This window comes from Stomoxys calcitrans, chromosome 2 (genome assembly GCF_963082655.1).
Source record: "Stomoxys calcitrans chromosome 2, idStoCalc2.1, whole genome shotgun sequence".
Classification (NCBI taxonomy): Eukaryota; Metazoa; Arthropoda; class Insecta; order Diptera; family Muscidae; genus Stomoxys; species Stomoxys calcitrans.
The window spans coordinates 62,467,136-62,494,472 of record NC_081553.1 but is presented as its reverse complement, the minus strand read 5'-3'; the positions used below and the strand labels follow the sequence as shown (position 1 = coordinate 62,494,472).

The following is a 27,337-nucleotide window of genomic DNA, read 5'->3' as shown; positions in this document are numbered from 1 at the left end:
CAAATCTGGACCGATCTGAGTGAAATTGAAGAAGGATGTTGAAGGGCCTAACACAACTCACTGTCCCAAATTGCGGCGACATCGGACAATAAGTGCGCTTTTTATGGCCCAAACCATAAAACCGAGAGATCGGTCTATAAGGCAGCTATATCCAAATCTGAACCGATCTGTACCATAATGCAAAATTATGTCAAGGGCCTTAAATTAACCCACTCTCCCAAATTTCGGCGACATCGCACAATAAATGCGCTTTTTATGGCCCCAAAACCTAAAACCGAGAGATCGGTCTATATGGAAGCTATATCCAAATCTGGACTGATCCGTGCCATAATGCAAAAGTATGTCAAGGGGCTTAACTTAACTCGTTGTCCCAAATTTAGGCGACATCGGACAATAAATACGCCTTATATGGGCCCAAAACCTTAAATTGAGGGATCGGTCTATATGGCAGCTCTATCCCAATCTGATCCGATCAGAGCCAAACTGAAGAAAGATGTCGAAGGGCCTAAGACAACTCACTGTTCCAAATTTCAGAAAAATCGGATAATAAATGTACCTTTTATGGGCCTAAGACCCTAAATCGGAGGATCGGTCTATATGGCAGCTATATCCAAATCTGGACTGATCTGAACCAAATTAACGAAGGATGTCGAAGGGCCTAACACAACTCACTGTCCCAAATTTCAGTAAAATCGGATAATAAATGTGGCTTTTTTTGGCCTATGACCCTAAATCGGAGGATCGGTCTATATGGCAGCTATATCCAAATCTGGACTGATCTGAACCAAATAAACGAAGGATGTCGAAGGGCCTAAAACAACTAACTGTCCCAAATTTCAGTAAAATCGGATAATAAATGTGGCTTTTATGGGCCTAAGACCCTAAATCAGAGGATCGGTCTGGCAGCTATATCCAAATCTGGACTGATCTGGGAAAAATTAACGAAGGATGTCGAAGGGCCTAACATAACTCACTGTCCCAAATTTCAGCAAAATCAGATAATAAATGAGGCTTTTATGGGACTAAGACCCTAAATCGGAGGATCGGTCTATATGGGGGCTATATCAAGATATACTCCGATATAGCCCTTCTTCGAACTTAACCTGCTTATGGGCAAAAAAAGAATCTGTGCAAAGTTTCAACTCAATATATCTACGTTGTTCGATGAAAGGTTGTTCCAGAGACGTATTGTAGGAATGAAGAATTGTCTCTCTGAGTTCAGTGATATAATTTTCAGTCCTCTATTAGATCGTGCAAATTTTAGATGAACAAAGAGATACCCAGGTTCTTTCGTTTGGATAATTGTGTGAAGCAGAATTAGACTTCTAATATTTAGGTAATTTTTAAAGGATTCATCAAAAACTTGTAGCGCAAATTGTGAAATACTTTCATGACGTTTTCTATTAAAGATGTATCTGGTAATGTCATTGAAAGCATCAATAAGTCTGTGATTATCTTCACAGTTGTAGAAAACTTCGCAGCTATGTAGGAGAGTGGGAATCAGATATGATTTTGAAAGCAGCATGCGGATTTGAAATGGTGTAGAGATGCGGACTGACCACAGATTACGCAGCATTCCATACACTTTGCCAAGACAAGTTTTACTGATGTGATTAGTCCTGGTTAAAATTGCAGTTAAGAGTTAAACTCAAGTTACAAGCAGTTTCAACTCGTGGTATTGAAGTGTTATTAAGATGTACAATTAAATTATCCAGGATAGCTATGAATAACGAGTAGTTTCGACTTTGATGCGTTTATGCAAAGATTATTAGGTTTTGCCCAGTTATAAACTTGATTCTTTAATAATTCTTTATAAACTTGATTAACTTTATATGGAGCAAAATTTTTCTTTTGAATATTTATTTTCGACAATTAAAGATCTACTAGTGAAATTCCATGCTATCTTGACTAACAGTTTAACAATATAAGTTCCTTTATCTGAATCTCACATGATCTTTATTGGTCTACGAATTAAAGTTTAGATTGGTGTACTTCATTCTTAAAATACTTCATTTCAGTCCGATATTCTCATGATGTCTGATTTAGTGGTGTTTTCGGGGGAGAGGTGGTCCCTCAGATACTTTGCCCTGAAAAAATATTAGCATCGTGCTCTTCTCTCAAATACGATTTATTTAAACCCCATATTGCCATTGGCTGAAGGGGAGTTTACAGGATGAGGCGTCCCCCAAACACATGGACCCAAAATAAGTTATCAAATTAGTTTTTTAATCTCAAATATCTTTCATTTGAGCCACATATTGGCATGGTCGAACATTTTTTTCACTTTGGGGGTGTTTTGGGAAAGGGGTGATGCCCTACATTTGGATATCAATTCGTATTCTACTCCCAAATACCTTTATTTGAGCCCCATATTGCGATAATCACTAAAAAATTACTGTTTGTGGGGTATTTTGGGAAAGGGGTAGACCCCCAGTAAATTGGTCCCGAAAATGGGTATCAATTCTTACTCTACTCCACAATACCTTTCATTTAAGCTACACATTGACATGGTCGGTAAATATGCCCGATTTAGGGGTGTTTTGGGGATTGGGGTAGTCCCCCAAACACTAAGCCCGGAAAATATATCAGCAACGTGCTCTATTCTCATATATCTATATATCATCTATATGAACCCCATATTGTCATTGGCCTCAAAATTGAATATCAAAATCGTTTTCTAATCTCATTTAAACTCCTTATTGCAAAAATCAGCAAATATGTCCGGTTAAGGGCCAATACCCCATTAAAACTATAAAACTCTCATTAAGACCCAAATTATCTTGGTGAGCAAATACGTTCTATTTGGGGGTTGTTATGGTGGTGGCACCTCCGCTAGCCAGTTGGCCCCTAATGTTGATATCAGATACGTGGTCTACTCCCACTTACCTTTAATTTGAGCCCCATAGTTCCATAGTCGGCAAACATGACCGGCTTGGGGGGTGTTTTGGGGGATGGGCGGCCACTCAGTGTGTTGGCCTTCAAAATATATATCGGATTAGTCTTTCACTTTGAAAACCCTCTTGTTTGAGCCTCATATTGCATTAGTCAGAAAATAGTCAGGGTGGTGTCGTGGGGTGGCCCCATAGACACTTTTCCCGAATATTGATATCAGATTCGTGCTTTACTCCCAAAGACCTTTCATTTGAGCTCCATATGGCTATAGTCGTAAATTTGTCCCCTTTGGGGGATATTTGGATATCAGATTCTAGTTCTACACTCAAATACCTTTTATTTAAGCTCCATATTCCCATTGTCAGTAAATAAGTCCTGTTTGGGGTGTGTTTTGGGGAAGGGGTGGACCACCAAACACTTGGTCTCATATTTGGATATCAGATTCTAATTCTACACTAAAATACCTTTAATTTAAGCCCCATATTCCCATGGTCAGTAAATAAGTCCTGTTTGGGGGGTGTTTTGGGAAAGGGTTGGACCCCCGAAACGTGGTCCCACATTTGGATATCAGATTCGTATTCTACTCGCAAATACCTTTCACTTGAGTCCCATATTGCCATGGTCGGTAAATATGTTCGATTTAGGGGTGTTTTGGGGCTTGGGGTGTTCCCCCTAGCACTTGGTTCGACAATTGGATATCAGATACGTTTTCTTATCCTAAATACCTTTCATTTGAGTCCCATATTGTCGTGATTGGTCTAAATATATGTTTGGTAGGTTTTAGGGTGTGGCGGCCCCCTAGGTACCCCATCCGAAATTTGGATTTGGAAATTTTTATTTTTAGGGTACTATATGAGAGCACACAAAATTTCGCTTAAATCGCACTACCCATCTCCGAAATCTGGCGTTTCTGAAAATTACGGTAAGGGGGAGGGTCCGCCCCCCCCTTCAGATATCAAAAAATGTAGTAGCCTATTTTCACCACAGTAGAGGGCCAAGAATGGATCCTTAGGTAACGCCTATGGATAGTTCAAGTAGACTGGAGCAACGACTTTCAGTTATTACTGTGCTCTTTGTGACATATATGATAGCATAAGTTTAGATGCGGTATGAGAATAATTAAACAGTTTTTGCAGTTTTAATATCAGAATATGATGATCAACGGTATCAAATGCTTCACTGTGGTCCAAAAAAGAAGTAAGAACGACACCATTTTGTCATTCATGTTTTGGCGAAGGTTTTCACTAACATCTAACAGAGCGGTGCAGCAGCTTCTTTTCTTCCGGTATCCAGATTATCTGTCAGATAGTAAGTCATTATCAATTTTCAAAATTACTAATTTGATCAGACATAATGCGTTCTAAAGCTTTAGACAAGGTAGTATAGCAATGGGCGGTACTCTCTATTTGCTTTAGGAATAGGTAAAATCTTTGCGATTTTCCACTCAGCAGGAATAATCGATTTAGTCAATATAGAATTGAAAATGTAAAAATTCTATATGCTAACTGCTGAAAAATATATAAAGAAGGCAAATGAACTTCTCACACATCGTTGTGGAATGACTATCATCAGTTAACACAGGACAAATATTTCTTTAGTTTTACAGTTTCGAAAAAGTTGTTGACAAATTCGCGTAACATAAGCTATTCTTATGATATTTCCTATACAAATGTTTAGCTAATAACACAGAAAATATTTAAACTTTATATTCTCTTCTTTAGAAATAGTAGACATAACTTTTATTGTAGTAACATTGTTGATTTCCTAGATAACAACTCAGTCTAATCCTAAGGATTTATACGGCATTGAAATAGCATGATCTGGTCGAAGATCACATGGACGATTGAGTTCCTGGCCCAGGGAATCGAACCATACGTTACTAACTGCAATACAAAGACAATTATTTTGAAATAAAGAGATATATGATTTAATCTAACAAAAAAAACTTACTCCATTTCGAACCCTTAAGAACTGGACAACCAGCATGGGAAGTACGAAAGTCTGGCTTTAAAGATTTATGCAGATTATACCACACCACCAAACTGCCCTTAATGGGAGGCACGGCAAGGCGTAGGTTGGGAAAGGCAGTGGCGCCACCCAAGTCCACATTGTTAAGCTAAAAAACAATAAAAAAATATAAAATAAAAATAATATAAAGTAAAGATCGACTGAAGTCGGGCGAAGCTGACCTTTCGATAAACCAAATCGTCGTCAAAACCAAAATTTGCTTAAATTTGAAATGTAGAATTTCGACCAAAATCCGTACATATTGTGGGAGTCATAGAAGAAATCTTTGTGAAAAATTTAGAGAATACTGGTTGACAAAGTCGTCAGCAAAGACCTTAAAAGTGACAAGTAAAAGCATGCTATGTTCGGCCGGGCCGAAACTTAGGAACCCACCACCATGAATTTTGCTAAAAATTTATACAAAATGAATTAAGTTGAAGGGCATAATTTTATTCACCATACCAAATTTCTGTCGAACCAGCAAGAATTAAAGCATCTAGGCACCGAACAACGATCGAGAGACGTGTTTACATGGAACCTTTTGTAATCGGTCTATAACCTGACCTTTCAGCCAATTTGGACAAAAATTGCGGCTTGTAAGGGCTCAAGAAGTCAAATCGGCAGATCGGTTTATACTAGAGCTATATCAGGTTATCTACCAATTCAGATCATACAATTGTTGGAAGTCCTAATGGAACTCCATATACAAAAATTTAGCCAAATCGGACCAATATTGCGGGTTGTAAGGTACCAAGAAGTCAAGTCGGAAGATCGGTTTATATGGGGGCTATATCAGGTTATAGACCCATTTGAACCGTAATGGGTTCCACAGTTGTTGGAAGTCATAACAGAACACTACATATAAAATTTCAGCGACATGGGGCGTAAAGGAGGCCATAATGAAGCAAGGTTAGCGTGTCCGCCTATAGGGTTGAAATCCCGGCGTGAACATGTCAAAACTTTCCTACCAAGTGGTTTCGTTTTGTGGCACGCCGTTCGATCTCCGCACGCCGTTCGGTCTTATGGTTTAGCTGAAAACTGTAATCGCACTGCACTCATTTACATGAGAGAAGTATCCCCCGTTCCTCAATGGAATGTTCATGGGAAATTTAATATGTTAGTAGTAAGGGCTCGAGAAATCAAATCGGGAGATCGGTTTATATGGGAGCTATATGAGGTTATTGACCGATGAGGACCGTTGCGGCTTCCAGTCAAATCAGGAGATCAGTTTATATGGGAGCTATAACTAAATCTGAATCGATAAGGCCCATTTGCAACCCCCATTGCCTACATCAATATTAAGTATCTGTGTAAAATTTCAAGCTGCTAGCTTTACGCATTCGACCGCTGTCGTAATTTCGGCAGTCGGCCGGACATGGCTAGATCGACTGAGGACGTCGAGACTATCAAGAATATAAATATATACTTTATGGGGTCTTAGACGAATATTTCGAGGTGTTACAAACGGAATGAAGGCCACCGTAGCGCAGAGGTTAGCATGTCCGCCTATGACGCTGAACGCCTGGGTTCGAATCCTGGCGAGACCATCAGAAAAAAATTTCAGCGGTAGTTTTCCCCTCCTAATGCTGGCAACATTTATGAGGTACTATGCCATGTAAAACTTCTCTCCAAAGAGGTGTCGCACTGCGGCACGCCGTTCGGATTCGGCTATTAAAAGGAGGCCCCTTATCATTGAGCTTAAACTTGAATCGGACTGCACTCATTAATATGTGAGAAGTTTGCCCCTGTTCCTTAGTGGAATGTTCATTGGCAAAATTTGCAATTTTTACAAATGGAATGACTAGATTAGTATATCCCGATACTGGGGGGGTTGGGTACAAAATCGGGAGATATATGACATATGAACATATATCACCGGCACCACACAAGCTGGAACATTGAAGTCCGTTTTGTGTGGTGTTAATTGCTGACACTAGAAGCTTAGCTCAGAGCTACCGGGCGTGCCCACAGGTTGCGGATAGTGGAATGCTCCATACGGAGTAGCTGCAACGGCAGTGGCGGACAATCAGCGGTATCGAGTGGAGAGTCTTAATAAAGGTCGGGTGGCACTGGCTCTTGCATAAATACTGAGTGCCTATGATGCTCGATAGGGCAAGGCGACCTTAAATAACCAATGGCCACCCTGTTCCCACTGCGATCGGTGCTTTGGACCGGAACGAGCTAGCTCACCTATAGGAGCTTGACGAAGATCGCCACCTCCACATGAAAATGTGGTTACAAAAAACAACAACAGATTTCAAGAAATTTATCAGTGATCAGAATAGTTATATGAGAAACCTTTGTTACAAATTTTGACAGGATCGGTTAACAAGCGGCAACAAGGCCAAAGGCAATAATAAAATATGAGGACGGATCGGAAATAACAACAGAAGAGCGATGGTGCGATTTCTTCAGCTCCAAAGGACCAACAACTGAAGACGTACGCACTGACCCTCTTAATGCCCCTGCGCGCAGAAATCCAGGCATGGATATATCAATGGCCCCACCCACCCGCGAAGAAATTGAGGCCGCTGTGGTCTCACTCATAAACGGCAAATCAGCCGGTCCGGTTAAAATACCTGCTGAACTGTTGCGGCATGAATCACCCCAATAATCAGGGAGGCCTGGGATACAAACGCTGTACCCACGGAATGGATGATGGGGATCATGGTCACAATGCCAATGAAAGATGACCTAAGCCAGTTTTGAAAACTGGAGGGGGAGATTACATTGCAAAACGCAATCAATAACGTGATGGCAAGTCTTCTTCTGCAGCGTATTTCCCCTGCACTTGACAGCATTTTGAGGAAGGAACAGGCAGGTTTTCGGCCCGGACGGTCTCCTGCCGACCATATTAACTCCCTGCGCATAATCATTTAAGAGTCTGTAGAACTTAATACACGCCTATGCCTTTTATTCATCGACTTTGAGCGTGCGTTTGACACAGTTTTAAAAGCTTCAATGTGAAGCACGCTGTTGAGGGCGTCCCTGAAAAAATTGTGACACTAATTAGGGAGCTGTATAGGAATGCTGAAGTTTCAGACCGTTTCAATGGAAAAGAGAGTTGACCTTTCGGGATCGATAAAGGAGCGAAGCAGGATTGCATCCTGTCACCGACGCTATTTTTAATTTTATTAGACTCCGTATAAGAAGCAACTAATGCTAAGGCGCGCTATGGCATACGCTGATATATTAACGACTTCCTCAGAGGCATCGACTACTCGGATGATATATTCCTCTTTGTGCATCGCTTCGAGCTCATAAAGGCGAAACTGGAAAGACTGAATGAAAATGCTGCCAAATTTGCTTGAGGATAAACATAGCAAAGACTAAAATTATGAGGATAGGAACATCAAATCTGACAACGCTCACTATAAATGACCATGTCATTGAAGATGTTGACATATTTACCAATCTTGGCAGCAAAATAACCAAGAACGGAGGATCAGAGTATGTATCAACAAAGCTGGAAGCGCCTTTCATAAACTCAACAAAGTTTGGAGATGCAGTGACATCTCACATAATGCAAAAGTCAAGATCTTCAACAGGAGTGTGCAATCTATTATATTTTATGGTTGTACGACTTGGAGCTTGACGCCCGAAAAACACATGGATCCCTTGTAAGAAAAAAAAACAGAGTTGGAATCAACCCATGTATCGTGGAATCGGCTTGATACCACGACACATAGCGTTGGCTTGGGCCAACGATAGAGCTTGATGGAGAGAGCTTGTTGATGGACCAGCTCAGCTTCTATGAACAAGGGTGGACCGGGTCCACCCATGAGCCATCTGCGAAGGAACGGTTGGATAAATTGCGGGTCCCAGGACATAAATATAAGGGAGAAAGTTGCACAGGGGAACATTTTATCGCCACTCCTTTGGGTCACCACCATAAATAATCTATAACGGAGGCTGACTGAGCACGGATTTGAACCCGTTTACTATGCGGACGATATTATAATACTTGTGAGGGGTAAGGATCAGAATTAGCTATGCAGAAGGGCCGAAAGGGTCTTGCATATGGCATATGTCTGGGCTAGACTCAGAGCTCTCAATGTTAACCCAGAGAAGACTGCCAACTGCCTGTTCACAAGGAAGACGAAGGTGGGCCAATTTAACGCACCACGTTTTCTCAATAAAACGATTTCGATGTCTGACAAGGCTCACAGATGTTGGGCACTATGTATGCGGGCCGTAGGCTCAAAATGGGCTCTGAATCCGAGGATAGTCCACAGGCTCTATAAGAGGGTGATTAGACCAATACTTACTTACGCCTTAGTTTGGTGGACTGCTATGGAGAAAAGTTCAACATAAGGACAATACATCGGGTTGGGAGAACATGTTATCTTGGCGTAGGTTGAGCGATGAGGACCAGGCCCCCTAGGGCACTGGAGACTATTCTAGATATCCTACCCACTGACATACAGATTAGGTGTGAGACAGTCACTGCAGCTATGAGACTTAAGGCGATGGGAGAATGGATTGAGGAGGGGAGCAGCTCGCACCATCGCCATATAATCGAGGCGACGATAGGAATCCTGGAAGGAAGGGAAAAGGTTTTCGATCGGATATCTGAAACAATACTTGATGTCGAGTGCGAGGCACTGCTGCCAGTGGCACAGTCTTGGACTGACGGAACCCTAGTATTGCCATTTGGATGATCATTTTACACGGATGGATGAAAGCTAGAGGACATAGTGGGCCTGAGGGTCTACATTGAGAACCCAGGGATTGAGATCTCTTTTAGACTGCCTGACCATAAAACGGTCCTACAGGGTGAGATCCAGGCGATGCGTGAGGTGGTGTGGTGTTAACGCGAGGACGTCGAGTGTGAACATCTTTACCGACAATAAAATTGCCATAAGGGCAATAACAACCTGGACGGTAAGGTCGCGAACAGTCTTGCAGTGTAAGAAGGAGATCAACGTCTTCTCTGAGGATGGCAAAATCCGCATCGTTTGGGTGCCGGGCCATAATGGAGTAAAAGGAAATGAAAAGGCAGACGAATTGGCGGTGAACGCCAGAGGACTGCCAACAATAAACTTGGTTAACCCGAAACCTTTCAGGTCGATGCAGTCCGAGTTAAGGGAGTAGGCGACGAATGCGTATGCAACATTGTGGAACAGCAAAATGGTCGGTAGGACGGCGAAAATCCTATGGGGGATCCAGATCATGAGTAGATGAGGCTATTACTGAAAGGAGGCAAACTGTTGGAACCAAGACCAGTATAAAATGAGCTTTTCAACAACTTATTTATATGAGACTCAAAAATACTCCACAATCAAAAGCTCAGTACTTACATAAAACATGGCGGTCATCAATCGATCGATACCCTCCCCGGGATCTTCTTCATCTTGTTCCTTAAGTTAGAACAATCTCTATAAGGTTACTATAAATAGATTATTTAATCATTATCTCACCTCATCACAATCATAGTGTAAAGCATAATAGCCACCCACTCCATAATTGGCTACTTGCATCTCTTCCGAAGTTTCCATACTCAAACCAGTTATGTCTTCTAAACGTTTAGAGATCTTTGCTAAGAATTCCGGATGTTCATTGAAGTCCAGCCAAGCATTTTTACTAATACGAATTTCATCAGTTGTTGATTCATCTTCATCACCAATAAGTGATCTTTTCAACGATTTCTTAGCTGTTGCAATAATTTTTTCATTTTCACTATTATATATGACATCATAATAGAGAGCCACAAAGGGATCGGCACTAAGTAACTCCATTTTCAAAGGGCCCAATAGATAAAAGGCGAGATTTTTGTTAGTGTAACTGCAATGAAGATTACGTTTCTCCTCTGGACTTTGTTGTAATTCGCCTCTGCAAACCTGCTCATAAAGTTGTGTAATTGTTGAAGTTTTTGACTTTGAAGGAACTTTTCTTCTAAATCTATCGCGACTCAAATCCTGTTCGAAAAGTTTTTGATTTTGTAATCCCTTTTGATTTGTTGGTTCATTTCGAAGAAGTAGGGTATTCATTAACAAAGACAATTGTACTTTACCGGCTTTGAATAAAGTTAAAGATAAATACTCCAAAATTTTAACTTCAGATACGTGGGGAAAGTTTTGTATAACTTTAGTAGGTTCATCATTCTGTATTTGACTATCTTTTTGTTTAGTTTGGTTTGATTCTTCACTTTGCTCAATTTTGTTAAAAGCTTCAAATAACCATTCACCAGCTGCTGTATAATCTTGGGACTCATACAAACTTTTACCCAAAATGTAACAATTATAGGCTGTCATTCCCGAACTGTATTTTTGACCCAATATATAGCCGTTTGAGAAATCGGTTGAGTTTAGTTTGTATATATATTGCAAACGAGATATGCCTCTAGCTGCACCTCTCATATCCCCTAACGTTGGTAGTGCGATCTTTTTTCCCCGAATTGTTGAGGATTTTTTGAAATCTGTGAAGGAAAATAATTAAAACATAATTGTTCCTCAAATATTTTTACTTCAATATGGTCATATGATAAAATTCACTCACTTTTCGTATCAGTTATTGTTACTGCTAAATTCCGTACGAATTGCCAATTGTCCATAAACCTTTTCAGTAGCTTAAATTTTGTAAATGGATCGCAATGTTCCATCTTTTTCTTTTCCAATTCAATTTCATTAAGCGAACTGAAAGTGTAGGAGAAAGTTTAATTGGAAAAATCCAATTGTTATATATTCAACTGCTAATGCTACTCATTCAACTCCGTTTTCAGTTTTTCCACCTTCAGTAAGTGTTGCTGCAGTGCCTTCACATAAGTTTTTTCCACTGTCAGTAAATCTTCCAGGCCAGCTATAGATGTGTAATAATCACATTGTATGCTACCCATAAAAGACAATAACAATATGATAAATATAGGTTGTCTATGCATCTTCAATGCTTTGATCCAACTGAACTGATCCAACTAGCAGTCATAAATGTTGTCAACTACAACTTTTCTATATTTTGAGCTGTTCTTTTGTTTATACAGGTGTTTATAAAAAATGTGAGTATTACTCAGATTATGCTAAGTGAAACAAACAATAATTTGTTCATACCCACTTTCATAGGAGGAGGATTAAACGAGGTTCTTGTTCCTGTCCATCGGTCTGGCCGTAGGTCTGTTCAAATTACGCTACAGTCTTCAGAAATTGAGGTAAAATTTTGTTCAGATGCGTATTTTTTCAATACGCAGCTTAAGCTCTTGAACGGGTGATATCGGACTATATTTAGATATAGCTGTCATAGCAACGCTTTTCTTTTATATTTATTATGATATCGTCCAACATAGGGGAGGAGCAGCACATGGAAATAGTGTCTGAACTGGGTCACGACTTCACAGCAGGACGTTCATCAAAAGATAAATGTGTTGATAGTTAGGGTCGTAAGCTTCTTAACTTAGTTGAGGATCTTGGTGGAGTGATTTTTAAGGGACGTTCTGAAGGTGACAAAGTGGGTGAATTCCCATTTTGTGGTGCTATGGGTTCAACGGTGATTGACTACAATATAGGTTCAATGGATGTTCTAGAACTTTTGGATAGTTTTCGCGTCCCATGCAAACCTCGGACCATATGCCCTTGGAACTATCAATTAGGTCAGACCTAGTTGACTTCTGGAAGCCATACACACTACCACAGAGACTAAGGGGTAACCTTAAAGTGTGATATGTATTGGAGGGAGATCACCGGATGATGTGTCTCGGACTACCTATCTAATAATTTCGATGTTGTGTGGATACACCCTTCTGGTTCAATCCCCTCCAAAGTCGCTACCTTCTGACCCCGGCCCTACTCAGTCTTGGGGCAGTTTTTATCCTTTGGAGACCAATTCGGATGCATCCACATAAAAGTAAAGTGTAAGGTAGCTATTGTGTCATGTGTGATGTGTGTGTGTGTGGGTGTGGGTGTGTGTGGGTGTGGGTGTGTGCGTGTGTTAGTGAGCTTGCGAACCCGGATGTTTTTAATAGTTAGTGAGCAACATTAGATGTAAAGTTGTTGCTCTGGACTCTTCACCAGCCCAACCTGCTGACTTACCAATTTTCGTCAGCACTAATTGCACCTCCTAATGGATTGTCTTCAACTTTCGTGACATTATGAAACCCTTTAAAGTTTCATTATCAACAACAATCGTTTAAATTCAAAAGTGAATGATAATTAATAAAGGGTGATTTTTTTGAGGTTAGGATTTTCATGCATTAGTATTTGACAGATCACGTGGGATTTCAGACATGGTGTCAAAGAGAAAGATGCTCAGTATGCTTTGACATTTCATCATGAATAGACTTACTAACGAGCAACGCTTGCAAATCATTGAATTTTATTACCAAAATCAGTGTTCGGTTCGAAATGTGTTCAAATTTTGACAAATTTTGTTCAGCGATGAGGCTCATTTCTGGTTGAATGGCTACGTAAATAAGCAAAATTGCCGCATTTGGAGTGAAGAGCAACCAGAAGCCGTTCAAGAACTGCCCATGCATCCCGAAAAATGCACTGTTTGGTGTGGTCTGTACGCTGGTGGAATCATCGGACCGCATTTTTTCAAAGATGCTGTTGGACGCAACGTTACGGTGAATGAACACATTTCGAACCGAACACTGATTTTGGTAATAAAATTCAATGATTTGCAAGCGTTGCTCGTTAGTAAGTCTATTCATGATGAAATGTCAAAGCATACTGAGCATCTTTCTCTTTGACACCATGTCTGAAATCCCACGTGATCTGTCAAATACTAATGCATGAAAATCCTAACCTCAAAAAAATCACCCTTTAATAAGGCACAAAACGTGATTTTATGTTTTGCATAATTCAATGAATTTTAAGTGTAAAATAAAAATTCTTAATTTTATATAAAAAAAAAATCATGATTTTAAAGATAAGTTAAGTAAACAAAAATAAGGCAAATTAAACTCAAATTATGGATAATTAATTTTATGGTAAAACATTTAAAAACAAATAAATCTGAAATGAAATGTGTGTAAGTGTGTTTTGGACTTACCAAATTAATTCCGACGATGTCATCAGGCCTGTTGACGGTGGTCTTCTTAATTTCATATTAAACTAGCCGAAGCGGCCCGCTCCGCTGAGCCTTTTTTAACTCTCTAATATCTTTTTAGTGTGGGGACACTTCGCCCTGAATGCGGATATCGAATTCCAAATCCCTTTAATTTGAAGCCCATATTGCCATAGCTGGTAAATATGAACCGTTTTGGAGGTTGTTTTGGGACTGGGGCTGCCACCGACACTTTTTACTAAAAATATATATCAAATTCGTGCTTTATTCCCAACTGAAATGAAGTTCAGTTAAGCGGGGGCTTTAGGGCGTATCCCAAAACGCTTGGCTCCAAAATTGAATATAAAATTCGTGTTCTACTCTCAAATACCTTTCATTTGAGTCCCATATTGTCATAATGGGTCAATTAACCCATTTGACATATCTTTAGGAGAAAAAGCACCACCTAGACTTGATCGCAAATTTGTCATAATGGTTCAAATAACCCATTTGACATATCTTTAGGAGGAAAAGCGCCACCTAGACTTATTCGTAATCTACTCCCTATTACTTTTTTTAATCCCATATAGCAATGGTCGGCTAATATACCCATTTGGGGGTATTTGGGGGTGGGTGACCTCCCATTGCTTGGACCTGATGTTTTATGCCATATTTGTAATCTACTGCCTTATACTATTCATTAGAGCCCCATATTTACATGAACTTCGTATATATCTGTTAAGAGGAGTTTTGGGGTTTGGGGGGACCGTTGGGTAAATAGGACCCAAATTTTAATACCATATTCATTTTCTGGTCTCCAATACCTTTTATTTGATTTCCCTATTGTGCCCAATGGACCAATTTCGGATATAGGTGGCGTTTTTGGGGTAAGGGGAGGGTCCGCCTCCATCCGATATCTAAAAATTATTGGGTTGCCCAAAAAGTAATTGCGGATTTTTTAAAAGAAAGTAAATGCATTTTTAATAAAACTTAGAATGAACTTTAATCAAATATACTTTTTTACACGTTTTTTCTAAAGCAAGCTAAAAGTAACAGCTGATAACTGACAGAAAAAAGAATGCAATAACAGAGTCACAAGCTGTGAAAAAATTTGTCAACGCCGTCTATATGAAAAATCCGCAATTACTTTTTGGGCAACCCAATATATAGCCTATGTTTCCTTCCAGACAAACGTACACAATCTATGACAATTTTAGAAAATCGGTTTAGCCAAGTATCATATAGTCATAATGGGTCTAATGGGGTTTTTGAGGGTTGGCGTGACTCACTATACTTCGATCTGATTTTGTATGCCAAATTCGAAATCTAGTCCCGAATACCTTTCATTCGAGCCCCATATTGAAATGAACGTCCAATATGTCTGTTTGGGGAGTTTTGGGCTTGCGGCGGCCCGATGGGTACTTAGACTCAAATTTTAATACCATATTCGTATTCTATTCTCTAATACCTTTCATTTGATACCTATATTGTCCCGATCGGTCAACTTTTGATTTTGGGTTGTGTTTTTGGCATAAGGGGGAGGGTCCATCCCCCTTCCGATACCGAAAGATTATATTGCCTATGTTTCCTTCTAGACCAACCTACACAATAAGCGAAAATTTCGAGAAAATCGGTTCTGCCGTTTTTCAGTCTATACGGAACAAACAAACCGAGTCCCATATATCCGTAATTGGCTAATGTGTTCATTTTGGGCGTTTTTGTGGAGGTGGGGTGACCCCTCTATACTACGACATGAATTTGTATGTCAGATTCGTTATCTACTCCTACTTTTCATTTGATACCCATATTGTCCTTATCGGTCCACTTTAGATTTTGTTGGGTGGTGTTTTTGGGGTAACGGGTGAGGGTCCGCCCCCTTCCGTTATCAATAAATTATAAAGTCTATTCCTACTTCCTGACCATATTCGTAATCTATTCCCGAACACCTTTCATTTGTGTCCCATATTGTCATGATCGTCAAATAAACCTATTATAAGGGGTTTCGGGGCCGGGTCGACCCGCAGGTACTTGGACCCAACTTTTATTATGAAATTCGTACTCTACTCTTGAATAACTTACATTTGCATCCTATATTGTCCCGATTGGTCCACTTTTATTTTTGGGTAATACTTTTGGGGCAAGGGGCCAAATGGAATAATGATTTTTTTGGTTTTATTATACCCTCCACCATAGCATGGGGGTACACTAATTTCGTCATTCTGTTTGTAACACCTCGAAATATGCGTCTAAGACCCCATAAAATATATATATATTCTTGATCGTCGTGGCATTTTAAGTCGAACTAGCCATGTCCGTCCGTCCGTCTCTCCGTTCGTCTGTCTGTCGAAAACACGGTAACTTTTGAAGAAGTACAGCTAGCCGCTTGAAATTTTGCACAAATACTTCTTATTGGTGAAGGTCGGTTGGGATTGTAAATGGGTCAAATCGGTCTATGTTTTGATATAGCTGCCATATAAAACGATCTTGGGTCTTGACTTCTTGAGCCTCTAGAGAGCGCAATTCTTATCCGATTTGACTGAAATATTGCACATAGTATTTTGATATCACTTCTAACAGCTGTGCTAAGTATGGTTCAAATCGGTCTATAACCTGGTATAGCTGCCATATAAACCGATCTTGGGTCTTGACTTCTTGAGCCTCTAGAGGGCGTAATTCGCATCCAATTTGACTGAAATATTGCACATAGTATTTTGATATCACTTCTAACAGCTGTGCTAAGTATGGTTCAAATCGGTCTATAACCTGGTATAGCTGCCATATAAACCGATCTTGGGTCTTGACTTCTTGAGCCTCTAGAGGGCGCAATTCTCATCCAATTTGACTGAAATTTTGCATATAGTGTTTTGATATTACTTTCAACAACTGTGCGAAGTATGGTTCAAATCGGTCCATAACCTGATATGGCTGCTATACAAACCGATCTTGGGTCTTGATTCCTTGAGCTTTTAGAAGGCGCAATTCGTATCCGATTTGTCTGTAATTTTGCACATATTGTTTTGATATCACTTCCAACATCTGTGCGAAGTATGGTCCAAATCGGTCCATACCCTGATATAGCTGCCATGTAAACCGATCTGAGATCTAGAGTTCTTGAGCCTCTAGAGAGCGCAATTCTCATCCGATTTGGCACAGATTTTGTACAACGGCTTCTCCCATGGCCTTCAATATACGTGTGCAATATGGTCAGAATCGATCTATAGCTTGACACAGCTCCCATATAAACCGATCTCCCGATTTTGCTTCTTAAGCTCCGAATCGGACTATAACTTGATATAGCTCCTCCTCCTCCTCCGTCCATATTCATTATAAATACTTTGTTTGACTAAACAGAGATACTAGGCAAGGAACTCGACAGATGCGATCCATGGTGTAGAGTATATAAGATTCGGCCCGGCCGAACTTAGCACGCTCTTACTTGTTTAATTTTAATTGATTTAACTTTATTTTTTATTTTATATACTTATCTTCATTTTGTTTAAAAGTATTCTTTCTTTGATTTAATGACTTTCATTATTTAGCCTATAAAAATAGAATTCATATCAATTGTCATATGCACTTATCACTATTCGGTCGTTGTTTAGCTTTTCACTCACTGCCAGCAATCAAAATTTCGATATACAGGTGATATAGCCCAAGTTATTTTGGTTTTGTGGTTGAGGTTTATTTTGATGTTATTTGATTTTGTTGTCATAAACACACGTTTCAAAATGTTATAAAATCACATCGAAGTGGTAGGTAGTCTGAGTCTGAGGTAGGTCGACAGGTAATCAAGCCATCAAATTCTATTGAAGTTTGATATGACACACTTATTGTGGTATGATATCAATTTCTCAAGGTATTGTTCACACGCCGTATGAGACTTTCAGCACGCAGTCCCAACCACACATGTGATAGATATATTAACTAAAATTAAATGGTGCTAAAAAGCAGACTATTCCAGATTGGATCTGAACTGCTTGAAATTTGAAGATAATAAATGCAAATTGCATATGAAAAATCAGTATAAAGTGATGTGAAAGTACTGGAGCTTCAAGTGGTTCAAGAAGTCAAAATGAAGAGATGTGGTATACATGGGAGCAATATCGAAATGTGAATCCAAATAACCTATATGAAAATTCCAATGTGAAATGACAAGTGATCACTTGTCATTTCAGGATGACAGGTTTCAAAAGTATTTCGTTATGACATCTGTTTAGTATCAGTTACCAACTTTTAGGCTTTTTTTCACCTTTTATACCCACCACCATATTATGGGGAAATACTAATCTAGTCATTCCATTTGTAACACCTAGAAATATTCGTCTTAGACCCCATAAAGTATATATATTCCTGACCGTCTCGACGATCTGAATAGATCTAGCCATGTCCGTCCGTCCGTCTGTCGAAATCACGATAGCGGTCGAACGCCTAAAGCTAGCCGCTTGAAAATTTGCACAGATACTTAATATTGATGTGGGTCCTTTGGGATTGCAAATGGGCCATATCGGTTCAGATTTATATACAGCTCCCATATAAACCGATATCCTGATTTGACTTCTTGAACCCCTGGAAGCCGCAATTTTTATCCGATTTGGCTAAAATCTTCCACATAGTGTTCTATAAAAACTTCCAACAACTGTGTTAAGTACGGTCCGCAACGATCAATAATCTGTTATAGTTCCCATATAAACCGATTTTCCGATTTGATTTCTTGAGCTCCTGAAAGCCACAATTTTTGTCCGATTTGGCTGAAATTTTGTACGTAGTGACTTCTTGAGTCAAATCGGGAGATCGATTTGACTTCTTGAGTCAATCGGGGGACTTCTTGAGGAAGTCTCAATTTTCATCTGATTTGGCGGAAATTTTGCACATAGTGTTCTATTATGACTTCCAACAACTGTGTTAAGTACGGTCAAAATCGCTTTATAACCTGATATAGCTCCCATATAAACCGATCTCCCGATTTGACTTCTTAAGTCCTTACATGCCGAAATTTTGTGTGCTCTCTTATAGTGACCTACAAACAAAAATTTGGTATCCAAATTTCGGATGGGGTACCTGGGGGGCCGCCCCACCCCAAAACCTACCAAATATGTATATACACCAATCACGACAATATGGGACTCTAATGAAAGGTATTTAAGATAAGAAAACGTATCTGATATCCAATTGTCGGACCAAATGTTTGGGTGACCACCCCAACCACCAAAACACCCCTAAATCGGACATATTTACCGACCATGGCAATATGGGACTCAAATGAAAGGTATTTGCCAATAAAATACGAAACTGATATCCAAATTTGGGACAAATGTGGGACCAAGTGTTTGACGGTCCGCCCATCTCCGAGAACATCCCCCAAAGAAGACAAATTTACTACCAAAGCAATATTGGGCTGAAATGAAAGGTCTTTGGAAGTAAAGCACGAATCTGATATCAATATTCCATCCAAATAGGAAGTATTTGCTGACCACCCAAATAGGAAGTATTTGCTGACCATTGCAATATGAGGCTCAAATAAAAGGTATTTTAGAGTATAACGCGAATCCGATATATATTTTCAAAGCCAAGTCACTGAGGGGCCGCCCCATCCCCCAAAAGACCCCCCAAACCGGTCATGTTTGCCGACTATGGACAAATGGAGCTTAAATGAATGCTATTTGGGAGTAGATCATGAATCTGACATCAACATTCGGGACCAATTGTCTAGGGGATGTCCTACCACCATAACAACCTCCCAGTAGAACTTATTTGCTCACCAAGACAATTTGGGTCTTCAAGACTGTGGTGCTCCATATTCATAGTTTTTAGGGCCCATACCTAGAATAGGACATATTGGCTGGGTTTTTCACTAAGGGGTTTAAGTGAATGGTATTTGCGATTAGAAAACGAATTTGAGGCCAATGACAATATGGGGTTCAAATATATGAGAATAAAGCACGTTGCTGATATATTTTCAGGGCTTGATGAACAAAACACAACTAAACCGGGCATATTTACTGACCATATCAATGTGGGGCTTAAATGAATTGATACCCACTTTCGGGAACAATTTTCTGGTGGGTATACCCCTTTCCCAAAATACCCCACAAACTGACCATCTTACTCTTACTGACCATCGCCATATGGGGCTCAAATAAAAGGTATTTGAGAGTAGAAAACGAATCCGATATCCAATTTTGGAGCCAAGTGTTTGGGTATACTCCCATTTCCGACTATGGCAATATGAAACTCAAATAAACGGTATTTTGGAGTAAAGAACGAATTTCATGAATATTTTCAGCTCCAAATTCCAGTGCGCACCCCGGCACACACAACACCCTCCAAACGGTTCACGTTTACCGACCTTGGCAATATGGGACTCAAATTAAAGGGTTTTGGGAGTGAAGCATAAATTTAATATCGATATTTGAGTCTAAATGTCTGAGGTGCCATCCCTTCCCCAAAAAGCACTTCTCATTACCCAAATTTTCAAAATCAAACAGATCTCGGAGATTTGTAATGCGATTCGTTCGAATTTTTTTATACCCTACACCATAGGATAACTACTCGAATATATTCGTCTGAGACCCCAAAAAGTATATATATTCTTGGTCGTCGTGACATTTTATGTCGATCTAGCCATGTCCGTCCGTCTGTCCGTCCGAAGGAGTAAAGCTAGCCGCTTGAAATTTTGCAAAAATACTTCTTATTAGTGTAGGTCGGTCGGTATTGTAAATGGGCCATATCGGTCCATGTTTTGATATAGCTGAGCCTCTAGAGTGCGCAATTCTTACCCGATTGGGATGAAATTTTGCACGACGTGTTTTGTTGTGATATCCAATAACTGAGCCAAGTATTCAAATCGGTCCATAACCTGATATAGCTGTCATATAAACCGATCTTGGGTCTTGACTTCTTGAGCCTCTAGAGGGCGCAATTCTTATCCGATTTGAATGAATTTTGGCACGTAGTATTTTGTTATGATATTCAACAACTGTGCCAAGTATGGTTCAAATCGGTTCTTAACCTCATATAGCTGTCATATAAACCGATGCACAGTGGGCCAAATGGCAAAAAAATTGGAAATAAGTCTACAACTTTTTATCTGTTGATTTTAGCCATACAAAATGTTCTAGACATTTGTAGAGGAGGACATAGGCTTTCAGAAAAGTGCTGTTGTTGGTCCATATCTTTAATACAGGGTGAGCTACAGGGTGTCAAAGTTGACCACTTTTGACTTCTCCAAGCTTCTGGGGGCCATAACTTTTGATCTACTCAACCGATTTACATGATTTAGGACTCTAGAGAAAGAGCTTGACAAGATCTAAAAAACTTATGCATAAAGTACCATGCCATCGTGTACTGTTAAGGAGTTATGAATTGTTTAATTTTAAAATATGAAAATTTGGCCTTGGTTTTTTTCAGTGTTTTTTAAATAACTCCGTCAATTTTAAAGCTATAAACTTCATACTTCACACAAATTATGCCAGCATATGTGTGCATAAAATACAAAAGGAATCACGTGAATATCTTTGGCGGTTTAAAAATGGCATCGTTTTCAATATGAAAAATATTTTTTTTGTCAAAAAATTGCAAAATTTTTCAAAAAAGATACTCCCATTTCCTTTAAGTTTTCGCAAACTTTGGCCATCAAAGCATTATCATTTCTTTCCATTTTCACAAAGTCGAGGTATTAAGAAAAGTTTTAAGTGCTAATTTGGCTAATTTCGATATCAAACAACACCGTTATCTTAAGACCAAAATGGCCAATTTTTTTACTAAACTTCAAAAGTTTCTCACTGGAAAAAAAGTTCCACGGGGATTTTTTCGCTTTTTTTGAACTTAAATGAAAGCTTAAAATGTTCCCAACATTTTAAGGTATGTCTCGCCATATCCTAGCCATAAATGAGATCGTAGCGATCAAAATACTGAAAAAAGTCAATTTTCAAGTAGTGCTATATTCATTGCTAAAAAACAAGTATTACGTCACATTTTATTGCAAAGATGTTAAATAAACTTTTATTTGGTAACACTTCTTCTACAAAACACAAAAAGAATCATGGAAATATCTCTATTCTATTCCATTTTATGGAACCGGCAATAAAAAAGTCAATTTTTCAAAAAAGTCGAATTTCCCAAATTTTGTTTTTGTTGTCCTAATTGCACATGACACACTATAGCCATATTTACGCAACATACCTTATCGTAAAGGAAATTTTCATACCTTTCCAACGATGTATAAAACATTTCTCAACTCGGATTCTATCTACTCTAAAATTCATTTACACTTCATTAAACTCTATATAAAAATGTCTATTTGTGAAATGGAACCTTATATGGGGCCTACACTAAAACATTGATAGATTTGCCCAGGGTTTACAATACAAATGTGTTAGAATAAAAAAAGGTCTCCTGCCAAAGTTTAAAAAAATTGGAATAAAAATATGTGTTTTAGAGCGAAAACACTTCGCATCGGCGTGCGTTTGTATAGTACCTACATCTATTTTTAATGTAAGCTGATGATTTTTGAATAAAAAGTAACCTAGAAATATACCTGCATATATATATATATTTGTGTTAAGATTTGATGCAGACAAATGTTACCTGTTTCGCTATGTCGAATTCCCAGGAAATCCACCGTATCAATGAATGTGAAAAAACCTACCCATAAAAAATTCATTGTCATTTTTTTTAACCAAATTCGAGTCCAGGTAAATAATTATAGAAGAGTAAGTAAAAAGAGGCACTTTGGACCCCTTTTTACGATTGCGTCTGATACCTGAAATGGGTCATTAATTGTGAATATATTGCATAAATATTTGAACAAAATCCAAATTTTCTTCATTATATTTTGTAGAGGCGTAAAGGACATTTATAAGTTATGGAAGTCATACTGAAGTAATCAAAATTTCGATATACAGGTGATATAGCCCAAGTTATTTTGGTTTTGTGGTTGAGGTTTATTTTGATGTTATTTGATTTTGTTGTCATAAACACACGTTTCAAAATGTTATAAAATCACATCGAAGTGGTAGGTAGTCTGAGTCTGAGGTAGGTCGACAGGTAATCAAGCCATCAAATTCTATTGAAGTTTGATATGACACACTTATTGTGGTATGATATCAATTTCTCAAGGTATTGTTCACACGCCGTATGAGACTTTCAGCACGCAGTCCCAACCACACATGTGGTAGATATATCAACTAAAATTAAATGGTGCTAAAAAGCAGACTATTCCAGATTAGATCTGAACTGCTTGAAATTTGAAGATAATAAATGCAAATTGCATATGAAAAATCAGTATAAAGTGATGTGAAAGTACTGGAGCTTCAAGTGGTTCAAGAAGTCAAAATGAAGAGATGTGGTATACATGGGAGCAATATCGAAATGTGAATCCAAATAACCTATATGAAAATTCCAATGTGAAATGACAAGTGATCACTTGTCATTTCAGGATGACAGGTTTCAAAAGTATTTCGTTATGACATCTGTTTAGTATCAGTTACCAACTTTTAGGCTTTTTTTCACCTTTTATACCCACCACCATATTATGGGGAAATACTAATCTAGTCATTCCATTTGTAACACCTAGAAATATTCGTCTTAGACCCCATAAAGTATATATATTCCTGACCGTCTCGACGATCTGAATAGATCTAGCCATGTCCGTCCGTCCGTCTGTCGAAATCACGATAGCGGTCGAACGCCTAAAGCTAGCCGCTTGAAAATTTGCACAGATACTTAATATTGATGTGGGTCCTTTGGGATTGCAAATGGGCCATATCGGTTCAGATTTATATACAGCTCCCATATAAACCGATATCCTGATTTGACTTCTTGAACCCCTGGAAGCCGCAATTTTTATCCGATTTGGCTAAAATCTTCCACATAGTGTTCTATAAAAACTTCCAACAACTGTGTTAAGTACGGTCCGCAACGATCAATAATCTGTTATAGTTCCCATATAAACCGATTTTCCGATTTGATTTCTTGAGCTCCTGAAAGCCACAATTTTTGTCCGATTTGGCTGAAATTTTGTACGTAGTGACTTCTTGAGTCAAATCGGGAGATCGATTTGACTTCTTGAGTCAATCGGGGGACTTCTTGAGGAAGTCTCAATTTTCATCTGATTTGGCGGAAATTTTGCACATAGTGTTCTATTATGACTTCCAACAACTGTGTTAAGTACGGTCAAAATCGCTTTATAACCTGATATAGCTCCCATATAAACCGATCTCCCGATTTGACTTCTTAAGTCCTTACATGCCGAAATTTTGTGTGCTCTCTTATAGTGACCTACAAACAAAAATTTGGTATCCAAATTTCGGATGGGGTACCTGGGGGGCCGCCCCACCCCAAAACCTACCAAATATGTATATACACCAATCACGACAATATGGGACTCTAATGAAAGGTATTTAAGATAAGAAAACGTATCTGATATCCAATTGTCGGACCAAATGTTTGGGTGACCACCCCAACCACCAAAACACCCCTAAATCGGACATATTTACCGACCATGGCAATATGGGACTCAAATGAAAGGTATTTGCCAATAAAATACGAAACTGATATCCAAATTTGGGACAAATGTGGGACCAAGTGTTTGACGGTCCGCCCATCTCCGAGAACATCCCCCAAAGAAGACAAATTTACTACCAAAGCAATATTGGGCTGAAATGAAAGGTCTTTGGAAGTAAAGCACGAATCTGATATCAATATTCCATCCAAATAGGAAGTATTTGCTGACCACCCAAATAGGAAGTATTTGCTGACCATTGCAATATGAGGCTCAAATAAAAGGTATTTTAGAGTATAACGCGAATCCGATATATATTTTCAAAGCCAAGTCACTGAGGGGCCGCCCCATCCCCCAAAAGACCCCCCAAACCGGTCATGTTTGCCGACTATGGACAAATGGAGCTTAAATGAATGCTATTTGGGAGTAGATCATGAATCTGACATCAACATTCGGGACCAATTGTCTAGGGGATGTCCTACCACGATAACAACCTCCCAGTAGAACTTATTTGCTCACCAAGACAATTTGGGTCTTCAAGACTGTGGTGCTCCATATTCATAGTTTTTAGGGCCCATACCTAGAATAGGACATATTGGCTGGGTTTTTCACTAAGGGGTTTAAGTGAATGGTATTTGCGATTAGAAAACGAATTTGAGGCCAATGACAATATGGGGTTCAAATATATGAGAATAAAGCACGTTGCTGATATATTTTCAGGGCTTGATGAACAAAACACAACTAAACCGGGCATATTTACTGACCATATCAATGTGGGGCTTAAATGAATTGATACCCACTTTCGGGAACAATTTTCTGGTGGGTATACCCCTTTCCCAAAATACCCCACAAACTGACCATCTTACTCTTACTGACCATCGCCATATGGGGCTCAAATAAAAGGTATTTGAGAGTAGAAAACGAATCCGATATCCAATTTTGGAGCCAAGTGTTTGGGTATACTCCCATTTCCGACTATGGCAATATGAAACTCAAATAAACGGTATTTTGGAGTAAAGAACGAATTTCATGAATATTTTCAGCTCCAAATTCCAGTGCGCACCCCGGCACACACAACACCCTCCAAACGGTTCACGTTTACCGACCTTGGCAATATGGGACTCAAATTAAAGGGTTTTGGGAGTGAAGCATAAATTTAATATCGATATTTGAGTCTAAATGTCTGAGGTGCCATCCCTTCCCCAAAAAGCACTTCTCATTACCCAAATTTTCAAAATCAAACAGATCTCGGAGATTTGTAATGCGATTCGTTCGAATTTTTTTATACCCTACACCATAGGATAACTACTCGAATATATTCGTCTGAGACCCCAAAAAGTATATATATTCTTGGTCGTCGTGACATTTTATGTCGATCTAGCCATGTCCGTCCGTCTGTCCGTCCGAAGGAGTAAAGCTAGCCGCTTGAAATTTTGCAAAAATACTTCTTATTAGTGTAGGTCGGTCGGTATTGTAAATGGGCCATATCGGTCCATGTTTTGATATAGCTGAGCCTCTAGAGTGCGCAATTCTTACCCGATTGGGATGAAATTTTGCACGACGTGTTTTGTTGTGATATCCAATAACTGAGCCAAGTATTCAAATCGGTCCATAACCTGATATAGCTGTCATATAAACCGATCTTGGGTCTTGACTTCTTGAGTCTCTAGAGGGCGCAATTCTTTTCCGATTTGAATGAATTTTAGCACGTAGTATTTTGTTATGATATTCAAAAACTGTGCCAAGTATGGTTTAAATCGGTTCTTAACCTGATATAGCTGTCATATAAACCGATGTAGGATCTTGACTTCTTGAGCCTGTAGAGGTCGCAATTATTATCCGATTTGTCTGAAATTGTGTACGACGTATTCTCTCATGACCATCAACATACGTGTTTATTATGGTCTTAATCGGTCTATTGACCGATACAGCTTCCATAAAAATCGATCTCTCTATTTTACTTCTTGAGCCCCCAAAGGGCGCAATTCATATTCGAATTGGCTGACATTTTACTCAGGTCTCCTATATATAATTTAATTGTGGTTCAAACCGGACCATATCTTGATATCGCTCTAATAGCAGAGCAAATCTTTTCTTATATCCTTTTTTTGGCTAAGAAGAGATGCCGGGAAAAAAACTCAACAAATTCGATCCACGGTGGAGGGTATATAAGATTCGGCCCGGCCGAACTTAGCATGCTTTTACTTGTTATTAGTGGTTTTGGCACTAACATTTTTTTTGGCGGTTAGGGGACGATATTTTGATAAAAGTTTTCAAATCAATCATCTGTGCTGTCATTTTGTCCTTACCCTTAGAACTATTCCCCAATATTCACTGTTCATTCATTTGACTTACATTCATCATGTTCGACTTACCTAATTTTACAAATATCTCGCCCATAGTGTCCTTCTCGTAAGAAGGCTATTTTAAGGTGGCAGTTTTATTCTCGTTGGATCTATAACGATTTTGGCATATTTGTTTCGAACGGAGAACGATAGCAAATTTTGACATAGATTTGACAATATTCGTAGCAGATTTTTGTCAGTCAATCCCGCTCTAGAAAATTCAAATATTCATTCATACTTCCATCGATGGATTCTAAATCTCCTTTCAAAAAGATCTATTATTTCAACAAACACATATGCCAAATAAAAATATTTCTAACAATCTCCAAAAACTGTTTATTAATCCCTTTGCATCGTTAGGTAATATAGGTGAAGGAATCCGGTTTCAGCTAAATCTGGTCAATAAAAACATTTCAATAATTTATAGTCCATTTCTCCCAACATAACCGAATACATTGTGCTGATGACCCGCTGCGGCTAAGAACAATGACCCATAGAGAGAGAGAGAGAAAACGTTAGTTATGGAAATCAGATGAATAGAATAAAGGCCAGAACTGGTTTATGTTTGAAGTTAAATCTTGTAATTGTCTACATCAGCTCTAACGAATGAAAGCTTACT

At 39.0% G+C, this 27,337-nt stretch overlaps 1 protein-coding gene across 1 annotated transcript; it reads right to left on the bottom strand.

Moving 5' to 3' along the window:
* Window positions 1-4,587: 4,587 nt before the first annotated feature.
* On the bottom strand, window positions 4,588-26,773 carry LOC106082714 (prolyl 4-hydroxylase subunit alpha-1). The gene is made up of 8 exons (XM_013245392.2): window positions 26,749-26,773; window positions 12,918-12,984; window positions 11,601-11,726; window positions 11,398-11,534; window positions 10,320-11,317; window positions 10,200-10,259; window positions 4,843-5,008; window positions 4,588-4,775 (listed from the first exon to the last, which is right to left on the bottom strand). The coding sequence occupies exons 1-8, from the start codon at window positions 26,771-26,773 to the stop codon at window positions 4,669-4,671; spliced, it is 1,686 nt and encodes a 561-aa protein (XP_013100846.2). The 3' UTR covers window positions 4,588-4,668.
* Window positions 26,774-27,337: the final 564 nt, after the last annotated feature.

What these genes read in the sequence shown, in the direction of transcription:
- LOC106082714 (XM_013245392.2), bottom strand. Translation starts at nt 26,773, where the DNA reads ATGGGCGAGATATTTGTAAAATTAG. An exon ending in CGAGATATTTGTAAAATTAG is followed by an intron (nt 12,985 to 26,748) that starts GTAAGTCGAACA and finishes GAAACTTTAAAG; the next exon opens with GGTTTCATAATGTCACGAAA. An exon ending in ATTAGTGCTGACGAAAATTG is followed by an intron (nt 11,727 to 12,917) that starts GTAAGTCAGCAG and finishes TTTTATGGGTAG; the next exon opens with CATACAATGTGATTATTACA.